The sequence below is a fragment of the Bufo bufo genome, chromosome 1 (assembly GCF_905171765.1).
Source record: "Bufo bufo chromosome 1, aBufBuf1.1, whole genome shotgun sequence".
Classification (NCBI taxonomy): Eukaryota; Metazoa; Chordata; class Amphibia; order Anura; family Bufonidae; genus Bufo; species Bufo bufo.
The window spans coordinates 175,632,493-175,653,714 of NC_053389.1; the positions used below are offsets into that span (position 1 = coordinate 175,632,493).

Here is a 21,222-nt window from a genome sequence, read left to right on the forward strand (position 1 = left end):
ATAACATGGTTATAAGGGAAGATAATAGCATTCTTAATACAGAATGCTTAGTAAAATAGGGATGGAGGGGTTAAAAAATAAAATTATAATTTAACTCACCTTAATCCACTTGTTCACGCAGCGCGGCTTCTCTTCTGTCTTCTTCTTCGATGATCTGTGAGGAAAAGGACCTGTGGTGACGTCACTGCGCTCATCACATGGTCCATCACATGATCAAAGAAGAAGACAGAAGAGAAGCCGGGCTGCGCGAACAAGTGGATGAGGTGAGTTAAATATTTTTTTTTAACCCCTCCAGCGCTGTTTTACTAAGCATTCTGTATTAAGAATGCTATTATTTTCCCTTATAACTATGTTATAAGGGAAAACAATAAAATCTACACAACACCTAACCCAAACCCGCACTTCTGTAAAGAAGTCCCGGTTCGAGTCTGGGTACCAAACATGCCGATTTTTCTCACGCGCGTGTAAAACGCATTAAAATGTTTTGCACTCGTGCTGAAAAATTGCGCATTTTCCCGCGACGCACCCGCATCCTATCCGGCCCAAATCCATGACGCCCGTGTGAAAGAGGCCTTAAAGGGGTTATTTACCTTTTTCTTACTGATGATCTATCATTTCGATAGGTCATCAGGATCTGATCGGTGGGGGTCCCAGGTGTCAGCTATTTGAGAAGGCAGCTTCCCTCAAGCCAGTGACTTCACTTCAATATGGCTGACCTGCGCCCAGGCCACGTGACGTGTGACGTCACTGGCCTGCAGAAGGCTGTTAGAAGGCTACTGCGAGCGCCACTACATTCTCAAACAGCTGATCGGCGGGGGTCCCTGGTGTCAGACCCCGCTGATCAGATGCTAATGACTTATCCAAAAGAGATTCGTCTCTGTACAGCATTGAAATGTATGGGCTCCGGCGAGGCAAATTTCTTTATCACCGAAGTCTCACGGGACTTTGCTGCATAACTTTAGGATTTCAACATTAAAACCATTTTAAAAAATAGAACTGAAGAGAACATTGGATCCATGTTTTAAAATGGTTTTAAAGTTTAAAAATTGATGGCCGAAGTTATTTACCGAAGTCTCGTGAGACTAAGGCTACTTTCACACTGGCGTTTCTGGGTCCACTTGTGAGATCCGTTTCAGGGCTCTCACAAGCGGCCCAAAACGGATCAGTTTAGCCCCAATGCATTCTGAATGGATAAGGATCCGCTCAGAATGCATCAGTTTGGCTCCGTTGCGCCTGTATTCCGCTCTGGAGGCGGACACCAAAACGCTGCTTGCAGCGATACGGATCCATCCTGCCTTACAATGTAAGTCAATGGGGACGGATCCGTTTTCACAGACACAATATGGTGCAATTGAAAACGGATCCGTTCTGAACGGATACAAGCGTTTGCATTATCGGGGCGGATCCATCTGTGCAGATACAAGACGGATCCGCACCGAACGCAGGTGTGAAAGTAGCCTAAGGTGTTCACTTCGCCAGAGCCCATACATTTTAATGCTGTACGTAGACCCGTCTCCATACAGCATTAAAACGAGGTTTGAAGCGAATCGATTTTAGATCTAGGATCCGAAGCGCGATTCGCTCAACACTACCTAAAATATACCCATCTGAAATTGGTCTTGGTCTTTAGGCTCCATGCACATGACCATGTCTGTTGTGTGGTCAGTAAATTGTAGATCTGTAAAACATGGATCCCGGCCGTGTGCATGCTGACCTTTCTTTTACCCCTGTAGAAGTGTCCTATTCTTGACCACAAAACAGACAAGATCAGGACATCTTTTTTGCAGACTGGAGGAATGAACACACCGTGTGCTGTCTGCATCTTTTGCGGCCCCATTGAAATAAATGGGTCCACATCTGATCTGGAAAAATTGCAGATTGGATGTGGACCAAAAATATAGTCGTGTGAATGGAGCCTTAGGATGTAGGCTGCAGATCACACACTAAGCAATGATAACAGACAGGTTTTAAGACTTCTTTGGCAAATAAACCTCCGTACACAGGGGTATAAGGTAAGAATAAGTTACTCACACTGAGGCGTTTCTCAGGTTCCACCTCAATCATGCCCCTCAGCAGATTCTGACAGTCTGGTGGGATAAAATGCGGCATATGAAATACACCACGTTTCACCTTCTCTAGCAGCTGACGCAAGTTATCGTCATCAAAGGGCAATGCCCCCTGCAAAACAAGAAAGTCATGATAGATACTAATACGATGTCATAAAATCTATGATACTGAATGACTACTATATGAAAAGAACACAGTCATGTACAGCATTTAGAACTGGCCACAAGCTACTTGTGCTTCCAAACTGAAGTCACATAATGATGAGATCCAAGACATGCATGGAGTAGCTTTAAGAGGATCTCAACTTTCAAAAATCCGATTAAAATGGCAGTCAAATGTACAGAACAGCAGTTCAGGGATTTGCTTTACCGCACCCATATGGACATGAGAAATCCCTGTCAGAAAATGATCTATTGATTTCGTTATCAGGGTGTTGTGGGCATGCTCTGTGACCTGTGCAGAGGTCACTGTGCAGGGAGGGGAAGAAGGTAAGCTGTGATCACTACCTGTTGTTATAATAGATGTGTTATCCCCCAGAAGATGTGTGTGTTGGGATGCAGTGATCTGCCCCCCTTCTGTCACGTGACCAACTGACCTTCATTATGGTGGAAGCACTTGCCACTTTACATGGTGGTCTTGTATTATAGGTGTTGATACTCATGTGTAAGGCTACTTTCACACTAGCGTTCGGGTGTCCGCTCGTGCGCTCCGTTTGAAGGGGCTCACGAGCGGCCCCGAACGCATCCGTCTGGCCCCAATGCATTCTCAGTGGAGGCGGATCCACTGAGAATGCATCCGCCTGCCAGCGCTCAGCCTCCGCTCCGCTCAGTGAGCGGACACCTGAACGCTGCTTGCAGCGTTCGGGTGTCCGCCTGGCCGTGCGGAGGCGAGCGGATCCGTCCAGACTTACAATGGAAGTCAATGGGGACGGATCCGCTTGAAGATGACACCATATGGCTCAATCTTCAAGCGGATCCGTTCCCCATTGACTTAATGTAAAGTCTGAACGGATCCGCTCAGGCTACTTTCATACTTAGAAAATTTTCTAAGTTTTAATGCAGACGGATCCGTTCTGAACGGATGCGAACGTCTGCATTATCGGAGCGGATCCGTCTGATGAAACATCAGACGGATCCGCTCCGAACGCTAGTGTGAAAGTAGCCTAACATGGATATTTATGATTGACCCTTAGCACTCTGCATTTATCCATTAGTCTCCACTCTATATGTTGTGATTTTACTGTTTACAGTGCTGCATTTCATTAGAAAAAGCTATACCACTGTATACTGCCTGCATATTGGACCTATTTTTTTTTACCACATCTCACAAATGCACAATCAGATTAAAGGGAACCTGTCATATTGAACATAGTGTCTGAGCTGCAGGCAGCATATTATAGAGCAGGAGGAGCTGAGCAGATTGATATATATAGTGTACAGGGAGTGCAGAATTATTAGGCAAGTTGTATTTTTGAGGATTAATTTTATTATTGAACAACAACCATGTTCTCAATGAACCCAAAAAACTCATTAATATCAAAGCTGAATATTTTTGGAAGTAGTTTTTAGTTTGTTTTTAGTTTTAGCTATTTTAGGGGGATATCTGTGTGTGCAGGTGACTATTACTGTGCATAATTATTAGGCAACTTAACAAAAAACAAATATATACCCATTTCAATTATTTATTTTTACCAGTGAAACCAATATAACATCTCAACATTCACAAATATACATTTCTGACATTCAAAAACAAAACAAAAACAAATCAGTGACCAATATAGCCACCTTTCTTTGCAAGGACACTCAAAAGCCTGCCATCCATGGATTCTGTCAGTGTTTTGATCTGTTCACCATCAACATTGCGTGCAGCAGCAACCACAGCCTCCCAGACACTGTTCAGAGAGTTGTACTGTTTTCCCTCCTTGTAAATCTCACATTTGATGATGGACCACAGGTTCTCAATGGGGTTCAGATCAGGTGAACAAGGAGGCCATGTCATTAGATTTTCTTCTTTTATACCCTTTCTTGCCAGCCACGCTGTGGAGTACTTGGACGCGTGTGATGGAGCATTGTCCTGCATGAAAATCATGTTTTTCTTGAAGGATGCAGACTTCTTCCTGTACCACTGCTTGAAGAAGGTGTCTTCCAGAAACTGGCAGTAGGACTGGGAGTTGAGCTTGACTCCATCCTCAACCCGAAAAGGCCCCACAAGCTCATCTTTGATGATACCAGCCCAAACCAGTACTCCACCTCCACCTTGCTGGCGTCTGAGTCGGACTGGAGCTCTCTGCCCTTTACCAATCCAGCCACGGGCCCATCCATCTGGCCCATTAAGACTCACTCTCATTTCATCAGTCCATAAAACCTTAGTAAAATCAGTCTTGAGATATTTCTTGGCCCAGTCTTGACGTTTCAGCTTGTGTGTCTTGTTCAGTGGTGGTCGTCTTTCAGCCTTTCTTACCTTGGCCATGTCTCTGAGTATTGCACACCTTGTGCTTTTGGGCACTCCAGTGATGTTGCAGCTCTGAAATATGGCCAAACTGGTGGCAAGTGGCATCTTGGCAGCTGCACGCTTGACTTTTCTCAGTTCATGGGCAGTTATTTTGCGCCTTGGTTTTTCCACACGCTTCTTGCGACCCTGTTGACTATTTTGAATGAAACGCTTGATTGTTCGATGATCACGCTTCAGAAGCTTTGCAATTTTAAGAGTGCTGCATCCCTCTGAAAGATATCTCACTATTTTTGACTTTTCTGAGCCTGTCAAGTCCTTCTTTTGACCCATTTTGCCAAAGGAAAGGAAGTTGCCTAATAATTATGCACACCTAATATAGGGTGTTGATGTCATTAGACCACACCCCTTCTCATTACAGAGATGCACATCACCTAATATGCTTAATTGGTAGTAGGCTTTCGAGCCTATACAGCTTGGAGTAAGACAACATGCATAAAGAGGATGATGTGGTCAAAATACTCATTTGCCTAATAATTCTGCACGCAGTGTAATGGAAAAAGATTTAGTAAAACTTATCATTTATTCATATACAGTACATTCCTGCTCATTTTGGGCTTTGAAGTCCAGGAGGCGGTCCTATCAGTGACCGACAGCCTTCCCTTTATGACTGTGTATACAGCGATAGCTGTCAATCACTGATAGGACCACCTCCTGGACTACAAAGCCCAAAATGAGCAGGAATGTACTGTATATGTATAAATGATAAGTTTTACTAAATCTTTTTCCATTACACTATATATAAGTCATACTGAATCTTTTCCATAAATCTATGTATCACTCTGCTCAGCTCCTCATGCTCCATAACATGCTGCTTACACAGCATTTTTATGGTGACAGGTTCTCTTTAAGATCTGGGGAATTTGGAGGCCATGTCATCATCTTGAACTGTCTGTCATATTCTTTAAAGGCTATGGACACCTTTGGGGGCAATTTTTTTTTAAATTAATGTGTTGTGTTAATTTTGAGCTAAAAATATTTTTTGCAATTGGTCTTAATTAAAAATTGTGAGCCCTTTTCTCTGTACAGCCTTGAGATTCTCTAATAGCAGGCTCTGTACCCTGTTCCGTCAGGCAGCTCAGCTGACTGTTCACTATTTCTGATCTCTGACCTTATAATGACTTATTATAGCTCAATTCTTATCTTACTGATGAGAATGTGTCTTAAGGTGGATTTACACATTGTAATAATCGGGCAGATTATGGTGAACGAACGTTCCTGCGAATGCTCTTTCCCAACAATCTGCCTGTGTAAAGGTCCAGCAGATCACCTGATGAATGAGCAAAATGCTCATTCATCGGATGAAACAGTCATTAGTGCAGGCATCTAAAGTATAATTTCTGTGCATCTGATCTGCTGTCCAGAAACAATGCATCTGTATGAGGACAAATGATCGTAATAGACATCCCCTGTCCTCATACTGTGGAGGTGATCGTTGCATGTAAATGCAGTACTTCACCTCCACCGAATGAGCAGCTAACACTTCCTTCCCGGTAATCTTCTGCTTCTCTGGGCGTGTAAATGCACCTTTAAATAAGTGTTTATGAGCTTTTTAGTAATTCAGAGGTAAGGGTTATTAGATGAGGGGCACAAAGTGAAAGTATGATTCACACAGCTAGACAGTTAACCCTTTGTGGGTGAATATTTCAAGTAAAAACCAATAGAAAAGATTACTTTTAGCCCAAAATGAGTAAAAGGGAATCATAAGAAAACAATTGCCCCCAAAAGTGTATGTAGCCTTTAAGCCATTCCTGAACATTTTTTGCAATATGGGTCGGTACCTTATCCTGGTCCATTACCATTAGGGACCAGTGCTGCCATAAAGAGGTGTACTTGATCTGCAGCAATGTTTTGGTGGAGATGCGTATGTGTATTCTGACACGTTTCTATCATAGACAACATGAACTATTTCAGCAGTTTGTGGTACAGTAGCTCTTCTGTGGGACTGGACCAGACAGACTAGTCTTCTCTCCCTTAAGTAGCAGGGAACCTCAGACCACCATGACCCAGTCCCTACTTTACCAGTTCTCCTTCCTTGGGCCATATTTAGCAGGTGCTAACTACCTCATGCCATGAACATGTCCTTCAGATTATTACATTCACCACTTTTTCTGCCTCCAATATATCAACTTCAAGAGCTGACTCTTCCATTGTTTCCTTATGGTTGGGTTTCCAATTTCAGTTAGTTTCTGTGCAGTTTTTGAGGCCAAAGCTAGGAGAAGATAATGAATGGAGGACATGGATGAAAGAAAGTCTTCTTTTTGAACACGTCTGCCTTTGGCTTTAGAAACTGCATAAATAACCTGAACATGGAAAACCAGCCTTAGGGTGTCCATATATGTTACGACCTGGCCACTGGATCTGCATGCGGATTATCTCTAATTGCTGGGCAGCATTTGTACTTTCCATTTAAACAACGGCATGTACAGTTACAGTCTGCAATATAGCCGTAATCCACACGCAGATCTCGCAGCTCGTCCGCCCTGTACACAGACACCGTAAATCCCCCACCCCTTGGTGATATTCATAACTCCTGTCATTGGTATCAATGTTATAGCTGATCGGTGTATGTCCCTCTGGAAACCCTATTTTAGTGATTGTAGTAGAAATGGCACCAACTATGGACCAACATGGACAGTACAGCATAATATGGTTCTGTATTAGGGCACAACGCAAAGTCTTAATTATATAAGTAAATACTTCTCATTCTTATATTTGCCTTGCTCCTGGAATATATCAGAATGGATGTCCATTTATATTATTTCTAGAAAGCACTACTCTTCATCCATTTTTGGTTATGTGCTTGCATTTGACTAAGGGCTCGTTCACACGACCGTGCCGTTTTTTTCTGTCCGCAAAACACGGATGGCGCCCTTGCCTTCCGCAATTTGCGTAACGAAACAGGAGGCCTATTATAGAAATGCGTATTCTTGTCCACAAAGTTATAAAGGTAGAGCACAGCGCACCGTAGTTGCCAGTGCCAGCAAGGACTTGTCAGTCTTAGCAAGTAAAATAGAAAATTGCGGCACACGGCTCTTCATTTGCAATTTAAGGCATTTTATTCATATCGCATCACATAGAATTCATGATCCAGTAATATCTCTGAAGGGCAATTGATTATGGGTATTAGATTATGTGACTGGACGTTTCGGCCTGTCAAGGCCTTCCTCGGCAGTCTATTATCTTCCTGTGGCTTCAATATGGTCTCGGCGCTGGATCACAGTCCACAAAACAAACAATAATAGGACAGAACTCATAATTTTTGCTGGGCCTTGGAACCGAGCAACGGATGTGGACAGCACACAGAGTGCTGTCCGCATCTTTTGGGGACCCATTGAAATGAATGGTTCCGTATACGGACCGTATGCAGAACGCAGAAAACAGCCTGTATACGGAACGCAAAATACGTTCGTGTGAATGAGCCCTAACCCTGACAGAGCAAAATTTCACCTGTGCTGGTCTAAGCATGTCCTTTTCCCTCCCAACTTTTTTTACTGCCTTTTCACATGGGTTGCGGAAGGCACCTGGTTAGATTGTGTTGCCTTGGGATATGATAGTTACGCTGCGCATCTGAATCTGAAGTAAATATCCAGAAAACAGCTTTGCATTTTACCCCCGAGCAAAGACCACACAACACAGAGTTAGACAACATAAGGATCAATATTCTAAAGAAATAATTTGGAGTCTTTGAAATAACTCAGCATGCCATTGTATCAGTAAAATGATGGATACCATTATGGAAACCTAATGGGCCTTATTGTAATCAGTGGGGTCCGTCAGTGGCCGCTGTTGTCCAACATGTGATGGAGCCAGCACTGCCATAAATTTCCTTTTTCTGTTCCTATGACAGAACAGAACAATACTAATACGAACTGAAGTGTGAACTTAGTCTTACAGTTGTGTGAAATCTTCTACAGATTCCTATTGGAATCCAACAGACATATAACAGTATCATGGCATGACACTGGCAGACCATTGCATCTGATCTCTGCCGCAGACATCATGACACTTGCATTTCCATAGGAACCACCATCAAAGTCAGAATGTAATAGTAAAATGTTAACTATTAGCATATACTACATGATGATAACGTATACCTGTGGTTCAGTAAAAAGAATTACAGGAAAGGGACATACCACAAGAAGTGCAAACAGGATGACTCCACAGCTCCATACGTCAGCTCTGCGCCCATCATACTTCTCCCCCTTTTAAAGAAGAAAGTCATTTTACTTGAGTTCTACTTGCTGCATCGATAGGAAAATTAGTAAAAGATTATCAACATTAGGGTTATTCACTTTAGAAAAAAGAGGACTGAGGGGAGATCTAATTACTATGTATAAATATATCAGGGGTCAGTACAGAGATCTCTCCCATCATCTATTTATCCCCAGGACTGTGACGAGGGGACATCCTCTGCATCTGAAGGAAAGAAGGTTTCTACACAAACATAGAAGAGGATTCTTTACGGTAAGAGCAGTGAGACTATGGAACTCTCTGCCTGAGGAGGTGGTGATGGTGAGTACAATTAAGGAATTCAAGAGGGGCCTGGATGTATTTCTGGAGTGTAATAATATTACAGGCTATAGCTACTAGAGAGGGGTGGCTGATCCAGGGAATTATTCGGATTGTCTGATTGGAGTCGGGAAGGAATTTGTCTCCCCTAAAATGAGGAAAATTGGCTTCTACCTCACAATTTTTTTTTTGCCTTCCTCTGGATCAACTTGCAGGATATCAGGCCGAACTGGATGGACAGATGTCTTTTTTCGGCCTTATAAACTATGTTACTATGTATTAAGCAAAGCGACAACCCCTATTGTTACTTTAATGGAAAATACATTGACGGTCGCCTCTGTCTCTCCCAAAAACAGATATAGCTATGAAACTGCAGAATTTCTAATACTTTGACAGAAAAAGAAGACTCACAAACTCCTTAGTTAAGATTGCAAAATAATCCTGTACACTGGTGAAATTTCTGCAGGGCAGTGGTGAGGAATTACTAAAATTAAAGGGGTTTTCCAAGATTTTTATACTGATGACCTATCCTCTAGATAAGTCATCAGCATCTGATCGGTGGGCGTCCGACACCAGCTGTTTGAGAAAGCATTGGCACTCTCAGTTGCGCCGCAGCCTTCTCTAAGCTCACCAAGCCCAGTGCCGTACATTGTATAGTGCCTGTGCTTGGTATCTCAACTCACCCCATTCACTTCAATAGACTGACTTGGATCGGCAGGGTCCCCAGGTGTGAAACACCTCTCCAATCAGATACAGAAGACCTATCGAGAGGATTGGTCATCAGTATAAAAATCTTGGAAAATCCCTTTAAAAAAAAAAGAAGGAAAAAAAAAAGAAGGAAATCCCATTTACATTATATTATATTAGGGAATGCTACTTGAAGACTATGGCGGACACTAGGGATGAGTGAATCGACTTCGGATGAAACACCCGAAAGTTTTATGCGAATCGACTTCTGATGTTTCATTCGAAGTCGATTCGCTCATCCCTAGTGGACAACTTTTAAATAGAAAACAAACAAAAAAAAATCTTTTACGTATTCATGCCAACAGTCCTTGGAACCAGAAGACAAAAGTTGCAGTGTTTATGTAAACTGACCCAAAAATCATTTCCTGAGGTTTAGGGTATTCTGTGGTTGGGGCTTAAATGCCCCAATTTTGGTTCACACACCAGTTATTGAGAGCCAAAACCAGGTGTGGGTCAAAAACACAGAACAGGAGGAAATCTTTCTATTATACCTTACCCCTAAGTCAGCTTCATTCCTGGTTTTGGTTCAAAACAACAGATGGGAATAGCTGACCAAATAAGAAGTGTGAACTTGGCCTAAGTGGTTACTTTCAGTCTGCAGTCTCCATTCCTTCCTTCATTTTCAAACCCCTGATATTTGGTTTACAACCCGCTCCTAGATTTAGACTTTTCTCATGCGGATTTGTCCCTCGCAGTAATACACGCTGATGTGAGGTCTGTGTGTCCAGAATGTTGCTGTCTTACATCTGCAAACTGCCTTGTGTGTGCTTTCCTCCCCATCTACAGCCTGTACTGCCATTCTTGGATTCTTTCCACATTGGGGTCTGTGATCTGCACAACCTTCTCCCCCTCCCTGCTGCTATCTGAGAGAAGGGAGCAGGGGAGGAGAGAGACATCTAAAGCAGTAGCAGAACTCTGCTGGATTTATGTAGCATTCTGCAGCACACTAGCTGGTGGTGAAGGACTGGATGGTAGAGAATTTTTGATGAAGACCATTTAGATGCTTATTTATGCATTTATGAACAAAAATAATTTAGTGCAAAAAATGTGTTCATAGCCTTTAAGTAAACATCCAATAGGTCTGTATACCAAAAGCTTATTAAAATTGGGAGAACTAAGTAATTAGTACGGAACATGCACATATGACCAGAGTCACGATGCCTGGCACTTAATATACGCAGCACGAGTTCTTTTTGTCTGTTTTGTTCTGGCATTTCAGTTTTATGCCACCAAAGCTAAATTCAGGGTAATGCGATCTCTTAGAATTAAAACCTCTATTCCCCAAACTGCCGCTAAAGCTAACAGTGCACAGAGGATAGAAGATGACATAATCAGCCGTGTACACGTGAATGGATGTCTGATATGTAAGCAAAATAGCAGAAAGAAGGTTTTATGCCATTGAAGATGTGTATATGGGCACTGTTTAATATCATCTAGAATGCATAAAGATGCCTGTACACCTATCTCCCCGGTAATACACCTCTTCCATGATAGGGGGTGCAGAGTCTGAAGTCGTGCCTGAGGGACATACCTGGGGAAAGGGGTCAAATGTACTTTCTTCTGTCCTTTATTGCCCTTTTGATACATTTTATTGTTTTTGTGCTGCAAATTGCAAATTTTATTTTGGTTCTTGGAGTTCTTATCACTGTTATTTGCACGGCACCAACATATTCCTCAATGCTGTACAGACATTGTAATGCCCCAGCACCACTGGCAACGTCATCTACCTATACCTGGCACACCTACATACAGTCAGGTCCATAAATATTGGGACATCAACACAATTCTAACATTTTTGGCTCTATACACCACCACAATGGATTTGAAATGAAACAAGTTGTGCTTTAACTACAGACTTTTGAGCTTTAATTTGAGGGTATTTACATCCAAATCAGGTGAACGGTGTAGGAATTACAACAGTTTGCATATGTGCCTCCCACTTGTTAAGGGACCCAAAGTATTGGGACAATTGGCTTCTCAGCTGTTCCATGGCCAGGTGTGTGTTATTCCCTCATTATCCCAATTATAATGAGCAGATAAAAGGTCCAGAGTTCATTTCAAGTGTGCTATTTGCATTTGGAATCTGTTGCTGTCAACTCTCAAGATGAGATCCAAAGAGCTGTCACTATCAGTGTAGCAAGCCATCATTAGGCTGAAAAAACAAAACAAACCCATCAGAGAGATAGCAAAAACTCAGCAACACCAAAAGACCCGGAAGACCATGGAAAACAACTGTGGTGGGTGACCGAAAAATTATTGTGTGTCAAAGTCAACAATCAAGAGAAGACTTCACCAGAGTGAATACAGAGGGTTTACCACAAGATGTAAACCATTGGTGAGCCTCAAAAACAGGAAGGCCAGATTAGAGTTTGCCAAATGACATCTAAAAAAGCCTTCACAGTTCTGGAACAACATCCTATGGACAGATGAGAAGACCAAGATCAAATTGTACCAGAGTGATGGGAAGAGAAGAGTATGGAGAAGGAAAGAAACTGCTCATGATCCTAAGCATACCACCTCATCAGTGAAGTATGGTGGTGGTAGCGTCATGGCGTGGGCATGTATGGCTGCCAATGGAACTGGTTCTCTTGTATTTATTGATGATGTGACTGCTGACAAAAGCAGCAGGATGAATTCTGAAGTGTTTCAGGCAATATTATCTGCTCATATTCAGCCAAAGGCTTCAGAACTCAATGGACGGCGCTTCACAGTGCAGATGTACAAGGACTCAAAGCATACTGCAAAAGCAACCAAAGAGTTTTTTAAGGGAAAGAAGTGGAATGTTATGCAATGGCCAAGTCAATCCCCTGACCTGAATCCGATTGAGCATGCATTTCACTTGCTGAAGACAAATCTGAAGGGAAATGCCCCAAGAACAAGCAGGAACTGAAGACAGTTGCAGTAGAGGCCAGGCAGAGCATCACCATGGATGAAACCCAGCGTCTGGTGATGTCTATGCGTTCCAGACTTCAGGCTGTAATTGACTGCAAAGGATTTGCAACCAAGTATTAAAAAGTGAAAGTTTGATTTATGATTATTATTCTGTCCCATTACTTTTGGTCCCTTAACAAGTGGGAGACACATATGCAAACTGTTGTAGTTCCTACACCGCTCACCTGATTTGGATGTAAATACCCTCAAATTAAAGCTGACAGTCTGAAGTTAAAGCACATCTTGTTCGTTTCATTTCCAATCCATTGTGGTGGTGTATAGAGCCAAAAATGTTAGAATTGTGTTGATGTCCCAATATTTATGGACCTGACTGTATAATACTAGGGACAATTTCATCTACGGTAATTATATTTTTACAGTGTGGGAAGAAGTCAGTATAACACAGAGGACAAACATGATGTTGCTTTGGTCAGGGTTGAATATGTCTCTGAGGTGTACCACCGAGTCCATGTGCTGCTGAATGTGTCCTGCCGTTTACCAGCTCCATTTTTTTTATATTATGCTTTATTATATCATGTTTGTCATTTTTATTTTTAAATTAGTATATTTATTAAGAGCAGAATATAACCATGTAGCAGAGCTGATGTCATTAAAGTGTTTTGTTCATCATTAATGCTAGCACTTGTTATCACGTGCACGGCTGTCCTTCCAGTATCTGCTTGGTGGGCGTCTCACACCCGCCACCCTGCTGATCAGCTGTTAAAAGAGGAGTCGTGCTCTGGTCAGTGCCGCGGCCAGTGATGTTACAGTCATTGGTCACATGGCTTATGTGCAGCCAATCTCTGGACTACAATACCAAGCACAACCACTATACAATATATGGTGCTGTGCTTCGTAAGCTGTTAAGAGATCTCAGTGCTCACCAGAGAGCTGCAGCCTCTTCCAATAGCTGATTAGCAGGTATGCCAGGTCAGACCCCCCCATGATCAGATATTGATGACCTGTCCTGAGGTTAGGCCATCAATATCGAACTCTAGGAAAATCCCTTTAAGTGGACTGGCAGTGAACATGTTCAACACTACTCCACTGAAACTCCTCTTCAGTGCAGTCATGTGGTGAGGGGGAACAAGCGGCTCGAGACCACCATTTTAGTGATCTGTTGGGGGTCCCCAGCAATCAGACATTCATCACCTATCCTGACCTCACTTATGTGCCAAACACAAATAAAATGCACAGTGTGAGCAGAGCCTAGGGGAACAGGGCCACCATTTCGAGGGCAAAATCAATATCTAAAAATATGGAAACAATGGCATCTCCAAGTCACATAACTACATTTATAGAAACGTGTCCAGTATCTGAATGTCACAGGATCTATAAGTTGTCACCGTACAAAATGGCCGGCACTTAGGCATATGCTCATTAGGTTTAGGTTGTGACTATGAATTCTGAATGATCAGTATTACTGACTTATATAATGGAGTTAGGTTATATAATGGCAAGGTCTTTTTTTCTATAATCCAAGCAATATAACTATAGAAGGATCCTAGTTGAGTACATATAAAATATGGTGGTTTATAAGGCACGACCCAGGTTGTTTATTGAGCCGCAATCCCTATAAAAATTCAGCAATGCAAAGCTGCGGCCTCCTCTGCCATACAGACAAGACGGTGTCAGATCAGCTGTGGTGGGAGATGAATTCACAATGACTTTATCCTGGCATCCTCAGTCTGTCACAACAGCTCAGCTCCTCAGAAGCCTTGCTCTTCCGTAGAACTAGTGCATGGCACTGATTACCTACAGGCCTGCACCGCGTGCCTTCAGCATCGTGTCACTGCATGTCAGCTCAATGCGCCTCTCATACCCTATGTGTCACGTTGTATGACACCCTGCAATCCATGAAGTCTGCAGATCTTTTTCCTCTGGCAGCATGGAGGATTACATGCAAATCATTCAACAATTCAATCAACCCTGGTTTGTGTGAAATGCTGTTATTTAAATGTATTACATCATTTAGGGCTCATACATATGGCCGTAGTTTTGCTCTGCATCTGATCCACGTTTTTGGAGATCTGATGTGGACCCATTGACCTCAATGGGGACTCAAAAGATGTGGACTGCACACCCGTGTGCAGTCTGCATCCACAAGTCTGATGAGTAAAGGGTAAGCCATGGTTAGGGTCTAGGTTAGGTGACGTCATTTTATTGTAGCCAGTGGCGTAACTAGAAATGACTGGGGCCACCCCCCAGGAACTTTTTCGCAACCCCCTCCTCCCGTGCAACCCCCACCCCTGTGGATACTCAAAATCGCTCTCTGAGATGAGGCCCAATAGCCGCTGTCTGTCCGTTTTCTACAGTGTCTCTGTATGTAATGTCATTTTATAATACTGTCGAGGGGGCCCTGACAATAAAATCTTTTAACTCTCTTCCTGGGTCGGCCCCTTACGAGTTCGAGCCGCAAAGCAGCCGCCTTCCCTGCTTCCCATATAGCTACGCCCTTGATTGTAGCCCTCCTATATTTGTTGAAAACTAATATAGCAAGACAAAAAAGCGGTGTCTGGAAGCCACATGTAAGAGTACATGGCCCTTTAGTATGAATAACCCTGAAACTACCAAAACCTCACATCTGGAATTTCTGTATGGCTTTATCACGGCCATTTAGTAACTGCATAGGAGATGTCAGGCTGTAACTCTTGGTCAAGGGTGCATCTAGCCTTTTTGTTGCCTGAGGCGAAAATGTAAACGGCAGCCCCCCTCCAGCCCTACTGTTAAAGGCATACTGTGATACAGTTGACTATAGAGAGATGAGAACTTCCACAATTGAAGCAATCATTTCCTATGGCCCAGCCACCGCCCCCACTTGTCTCCAGGTTTCGACGCCTGAGTCAGTCGCCTCACCTGGCCTCATTGGAGGTGCAGCCCTGCTGTTGGTCCACGAATAGGATCTGAATACAAATATCAACATCAAGCAGCACTCTGCACTCAAATTGCAGTGTTTCCACACTAGTAATTCCTTATTAAAAAGGCAATCCAAAATAGTCATCAAAATAATGTTTGTCCTCACATTTAGGACCTTCTTCAGATTCTGGAAGATTACTGCAGTCCAATGTTGACAGCTATATTGGACAGTATCCACCCGAATCTAAATAGCAATCAAAGTCTAAAGAAGATCCTGACTCTGTTGGCCAAAACGTCACATTGGTGATTTTTTTTTGTATTGCCTTTCCAATAGAACCAGAACGTTAGCGCCGAGGACAACGGGAACAGCCTGCCAAATCCATACTACCGTTTGCACACGTGTGCTGCCGAAAGTCCGTCAGGCCCCATTCACTATAATGGGGATCGGCCAGAGAGGTGGCCGGACAAAAACCGCAGCGCGCTCCCATATTAAAGGGGGACCTTTGTATTTTAGTGGTTATTTTCTCATATTTTATCATGAAGACAATCCCTGTTCAGACTGAACCCATCATCTTTGTAAACATATTGGAAAAAGCAGATTTTTCAGGGGAAAGTTGCTGGACATTTAAATTTAGAGCCGTCCCTGTAACATACGGACATCTAGAATCTGCCAGACCTAGAGCCATGGACCTACATTTACTAAAGGTGTTACATTTAGGCGAAGTCCCTTTCCTGTGAAATCATACCCATTTTTCCAAAGCCATGCTCCTTACCAATCGTAGAAATGTTAGAAAAGTGTCTAAAACGGGTAAATATATGTAGTACAGAAGAGTTTCTTGGCACATTTTGTTTAGTAAATCTCCCCATGGTGTGTTAGCAGCAATCCAATCTGTTTCACTGAGCAGGGTCCAAGCAGGGGAGACCCTGCTATGATGTTTGTATACTACAACGGGGTAAATTGTCCAGTGACTGTGGAATGTTCCTTACAGAAAAAGTCCTAAATCAACAGACACCCACAAGATGCTGGTGGGAAAAATCTTAAAGGGGTTTTCCAATGGGCTCAAAGTGGTTTAAAAAACTAAAAGAACCAATCATTGATCCCGAGAGACTGCTTTCTACTTCCTGCCCCTTCTAAACCCGCAGAAAATGTCTGGAAATGTCCTCTCAGCCAGTTACTGGTGGCAGCAGGCATTTCCTGTTTGTAGAGACTGAAGCAGGAAGTAGGAGCATCAGAGGCCTGGGCAGTGTCAGAATGGCAGAAGTTGGGATCAGTGAGATTTTTAAAATGTTTTTAAAGGGCCATATATTACATCGCATGCTTGGTATAGCAGAATCTCTGCTTAGAAAATCAGAGTAAGAGGAAATATTACAGGAAAGATGGAAGTCAATAAACTTACCTTGATCACCTCAGGGCATGCATAGTGAGGAGACCTGGACACAAGGGAGTGAGGCATGAAAAAAATGCAAGAAAAGGGAAGACAGAGAGAAAGAATAGGGATGTTAACAGCAGGATAAAGTGAAGAATTGGTTAAGTAGATTCATGTTGCTAATGTAAGTCAGAAATTTCAAGTGAAGTAAATGTAGATACAACCAAACAATGGTAATGACGTGTACGTCTTTTGACAAGATGGAAGTAGATGTAGCGTAGCCAAATTTATTATTTAGGTGTTTCTATAATCACTTTCTAAGGTATAGTGACTCAATAGGTGGCGAAAAACCAAAAACCACACCATCGTGTGAGTACAGAACATTGAGCAAATGACAAAATCAGCTCTGCTACATCTGTATATGGAGGTCAAAGTCAGAATCACGTACACAACAACACATACAGCTACACAATGTGATACATTTATATTATTACAAGATTATCTTTGTAAAGATTTGTAAATCCTGTACTCACCCGCAGCTGGTCTCAAGTAAACTGTCCCCGACCTGCAGTGACGCCATCCCAAAATCTGCTATCCGTATGTTGTTTTTTTCATCTAACAATAAATTTTCAGGCTTCAGGTCTCTGTGGCTGACCAGGTGGAGAGTAGATGGGGAAAGATCGTGGATTGGAGACAATGGGAAGATAATGTATAGTCAAAAAAAATGTTTTTTCCTGCATCAATAACCCTTCTTCTATTCACATGCATCAGATTAGTGGCAGACACGTCTGTGACTGAAAAATCCACTCCATAGAACAGAATGGGTCTGTTCAGATGAATGGGATCGTCAAAAAAAATTCTGAAACTAATTTGCACCTATCCTTTCCGCCCACCCCACGTAAATGAACAGACTAATGGCTCAGCTTCTGCCATCCGTGTGACAACCCAATCCTGTAGATGGCAGCAGGTGCCCGAAGTGCCATTTGCAGGATAGGCTTGTCATACTATAAGCCCAGGCCTGTCCTGTGACATGGTCCTGGTGGAGCTGTGTTCCCGAATGTAGAATTTAGGCTTCTGCATTTGTACTGTTGCGTGGGAACCTCATGTCAATAATGACGTCACTAGAATTCCCTGTGCAAGGGGGGCTTGGAGGCAAGGCGGTGGTTTAGTCATTTATTTTCATATAGTACGCTTGAAAAATTAAAGAGGTGTTTCTGTGCTTTCATTTTGATGGTCTATACCCACGATAGGCCATCAATATCTGATCGGCGGGGGTCCAGAACCCTGCACCTCTGCCGATTAGCGATTCTGTAGTAATTCCAGCGGTGGAGGTCGGCTTCAGAACTACAGTACACAGCTCTGTACGGTTCTGAAGTGGACGGAGGTGGTTACTGCAGCTCTGCTCCCATTCACTTCACAAGATCCACAGGATCACAGTAATTTGCACTCACGGTTAATTCATTAAAATCATTTTTAAGGAGTTGAACTTTTCAGAGACAATTCCAGACAAAGATGAAAAATCCCCACATATTCAAGTTTATATTTTGCAGTTACAAGAGACCAGGGTCAGTAGAACTTCTAGTCCTCCTAACAACCCAGATCCAGCAGGACACTGCGATTTCCAGCCTCTGTCCCACATTCCTAGGATATCTTTAGAAAGCAGATACAGTTGAATATAGCTCCGTGTTCTACCATTCCTCCACTGCCGATGGTTTGGTACAGGTAGGCACTATACAGTGACATTATAGCACCTGCTGTGCTAAGCCACGGACAGCATAGCTCAGAGAACAAAGCAGTTTTCAATTTGGAGGTAATAAGGGGGCATTAATCTGTATAGGGGCACTTAAGGGGGCCTCATACTGTGTGGGACACAGTGCGTCACTCTGCATAGAGGCCTCATACTGTATGAGAGCATTTATGAGGGCATCATACTGTGTGGAGAGCACATAAGGGGATGTTAAACTGTGTGGGGGAACAGTACCTATGGGAACATCCTACTGTCAGGGACAACTTAGGAGGCATTCTATTGTGTAGGGGGTACTTAGGGGCATCACTCTGCATCAGGGCATTTAAGGGGACACCACAATGTGTGTGGGGGGGCACTTATAGAAACATTCTAGGACAATTAGGGGGCATTATATTGTGTAGAGGACCTTAGGGGCACCATACTGAATTGGTGCATTAAGTGGCATTATACTTTGTGAGGAGGCATTAAAGGGGTATCATACTATGTTGGGGGAACTGAAGTGGCATCATACTGTGTCAAGGCCATTAAAAGTGTATTATTACTGCCTGTGGGGCAATAAGGGGACATGTAGAGGGTATCCTTACTGTGAGGGGGGGCACTAAGGGCTTATTCTTACTATGTGTGGGGCACTATTACTGTGTAGGGGCACTGGCTGGTATTGGGTTTGTATAGATAGGCGTTGGTTTGGGTTAGAGCATGGGCAGACTGGCCATAGATAAATTTCCCATGTGGCCGATGTCCGGGGGGCCGCCCAAGCCGGCTGCCACCCAGGTACACAACATTATGATGCTCTCAGCATTAATTAATGCTAGGAGTATGAGATACTTATGCACTTGAATACTGTTGAATACTACAGTGCGGGCGGCAGTACTTTGTGCTGCTCTGTAATATTTGGTTCTGCTGGGGCGGTATTTTGTGCTGCACTATGGTGTTATTGGCCCTGCCTACTTTTGTTGTCCCTGCCTGAGGCACGAATCAGAGTTAGGCTTAGTAGTTTTGATAAAGTCATTTATGCGAATAAACAAAATGACATGTGATGGAGACGAGACGAAGTAAGTGTTGCAGAATTTGCTGAAACTTCGGAAAGACCTTTGCAAAGGCATTACATTTTACAGTAGGACGGAGTCGATATTCTCAACCCTACTTTTTACACTCATTAGTAAATGAGTATGTAGAAAGTTTCTACACTGCCCCTTGTGTTGGCTACAAAAATCCAGAATTTAAAACAGTTTTCCTTTACACCAGTTTTGATAAATCTCCCTCTATGTTTATACAGAGGGTTTGGATCGGAAGCCGGAAAAGTGAGGATTTCTTTTTTTTTTGCTAAAATCTCCTTGTTAGACTGTGCCCTGGGGATAAGTCTTCCTCTCTAAATTCTGATATACAAATGTTAAAGATAACTTAAAAACCAATTGGATTTAAAATTAAAATCAGACATATATTCAAATATACAACTTTAGATGGGAAGAGGGTCGATAAACTCTAATTTTTGGGCCAGTTGTCATGCAATATTGTCTAAATTTTAGGTAACCCCAGGCAATGTAGCAGAAGAGATCAGGCTCTGCATATCATGTTAGTTATGCCCCCCATCATTTTAGCACTTGGGTAATTTGGATATTTTTTCTCTATCGCTCACATCAAGCTGACAAAAGCCTTTTTCTTTGTTGCTATATCCGTCAGCTCAGAGATTTAGAGGCTGAATGTTGTAACCTTTTCAAGTCAGACTATCGTTAGCAAACATTTATCACGTCACTGCTTACAGAAAAAAAGGAAAAGCTCTGACTCACCATATAGAGTAGCTGTGACAGAAATCGAGAGCAGATATGATTTGTCGGAAGAATTTACGAGCCTCCTTTGGAGTTAGTCGTCCCTTTTTAACCAGATAGTCAAAAAGTTCTCCACCAGAAACATGTTCAAGCACCAAATATCTGAAAAAATTTCAAAAGTGGAAATATTGTACTGTTCATTTACTACATAAAATAAAATTAAACTTTCAATTTTAATATATAGTTGTTAATATAGATGTAGGAATATTTCCCAAAGTTTGCTACTTTTATTTCTTAATTCTCCTGCATAATCTTTTGGAAAATAATGCACTAAAACAATAGATGCAAATATTATATATGGACTAAGCCCTCACTCTAATAATAAAATCTGAGACTCTCAGCTAATATAATTTTGATCAAAACACATCTGTGCCCGCCTACCTGCACCAAGGTGGTCTCAGTCAGGCAGGTCCTACTCTAAACCTACATATGCTGTATGGGCATTTACATTCAGGAGAGCAGACCCTGCACATATGGTGTGCTGCTCCTAGTCACCTCTATGTGCATCAAGCAACCAATAAGAGGAGGAGCATGCACACCTATATGTACCACCTAATCAAGGTTGCCTCTTAGATATAGATGCCCATACGGCATAGGTAGGTTTAGAGTAGGACCTAACACCAATCAATAAATGGGCAAGTAGAAATACTATTTCCCTGGA

At 42.6% G+C, this 21,222-nt stretch overlaps 1 protein-coding gene across 1 annotated transcript in view; it reads right to left on the reverse strand.

Moving 5' to 3' along the window:
- Positions 1-21,222, reverse strand: part of BRSK1 (BR serine/threonine kinase 1) — a 394,396-nt gene that overhangs the window by 82,766 nt on the left and 290,408 nt on the right. The window contains exons 4-8 of the mRNA XM_040432325.1: positions 20,523-20,663; positions 17,522-17,638; positions 17,019-17,052; positions 8,712-8,780; positions 2,032-2,178 (exon numbers count right to left, since the gene is read on the reverse strand). Coding sequence (XP_040288259.1) covers positions 2,032-2,178; positions 8,712-8,780; positions 17,019-17,052; positions 17,522-17,638; positions 20,523-20,663 — 508 coding nt within the window. The remainder of the gene's footprint in view (positions 1-2,031; positions 2,179-8,711; positions 8,781-17,018; positions 17,053-17,521; positions 17,639-20,522; positions 20,664-21,222) is intronic.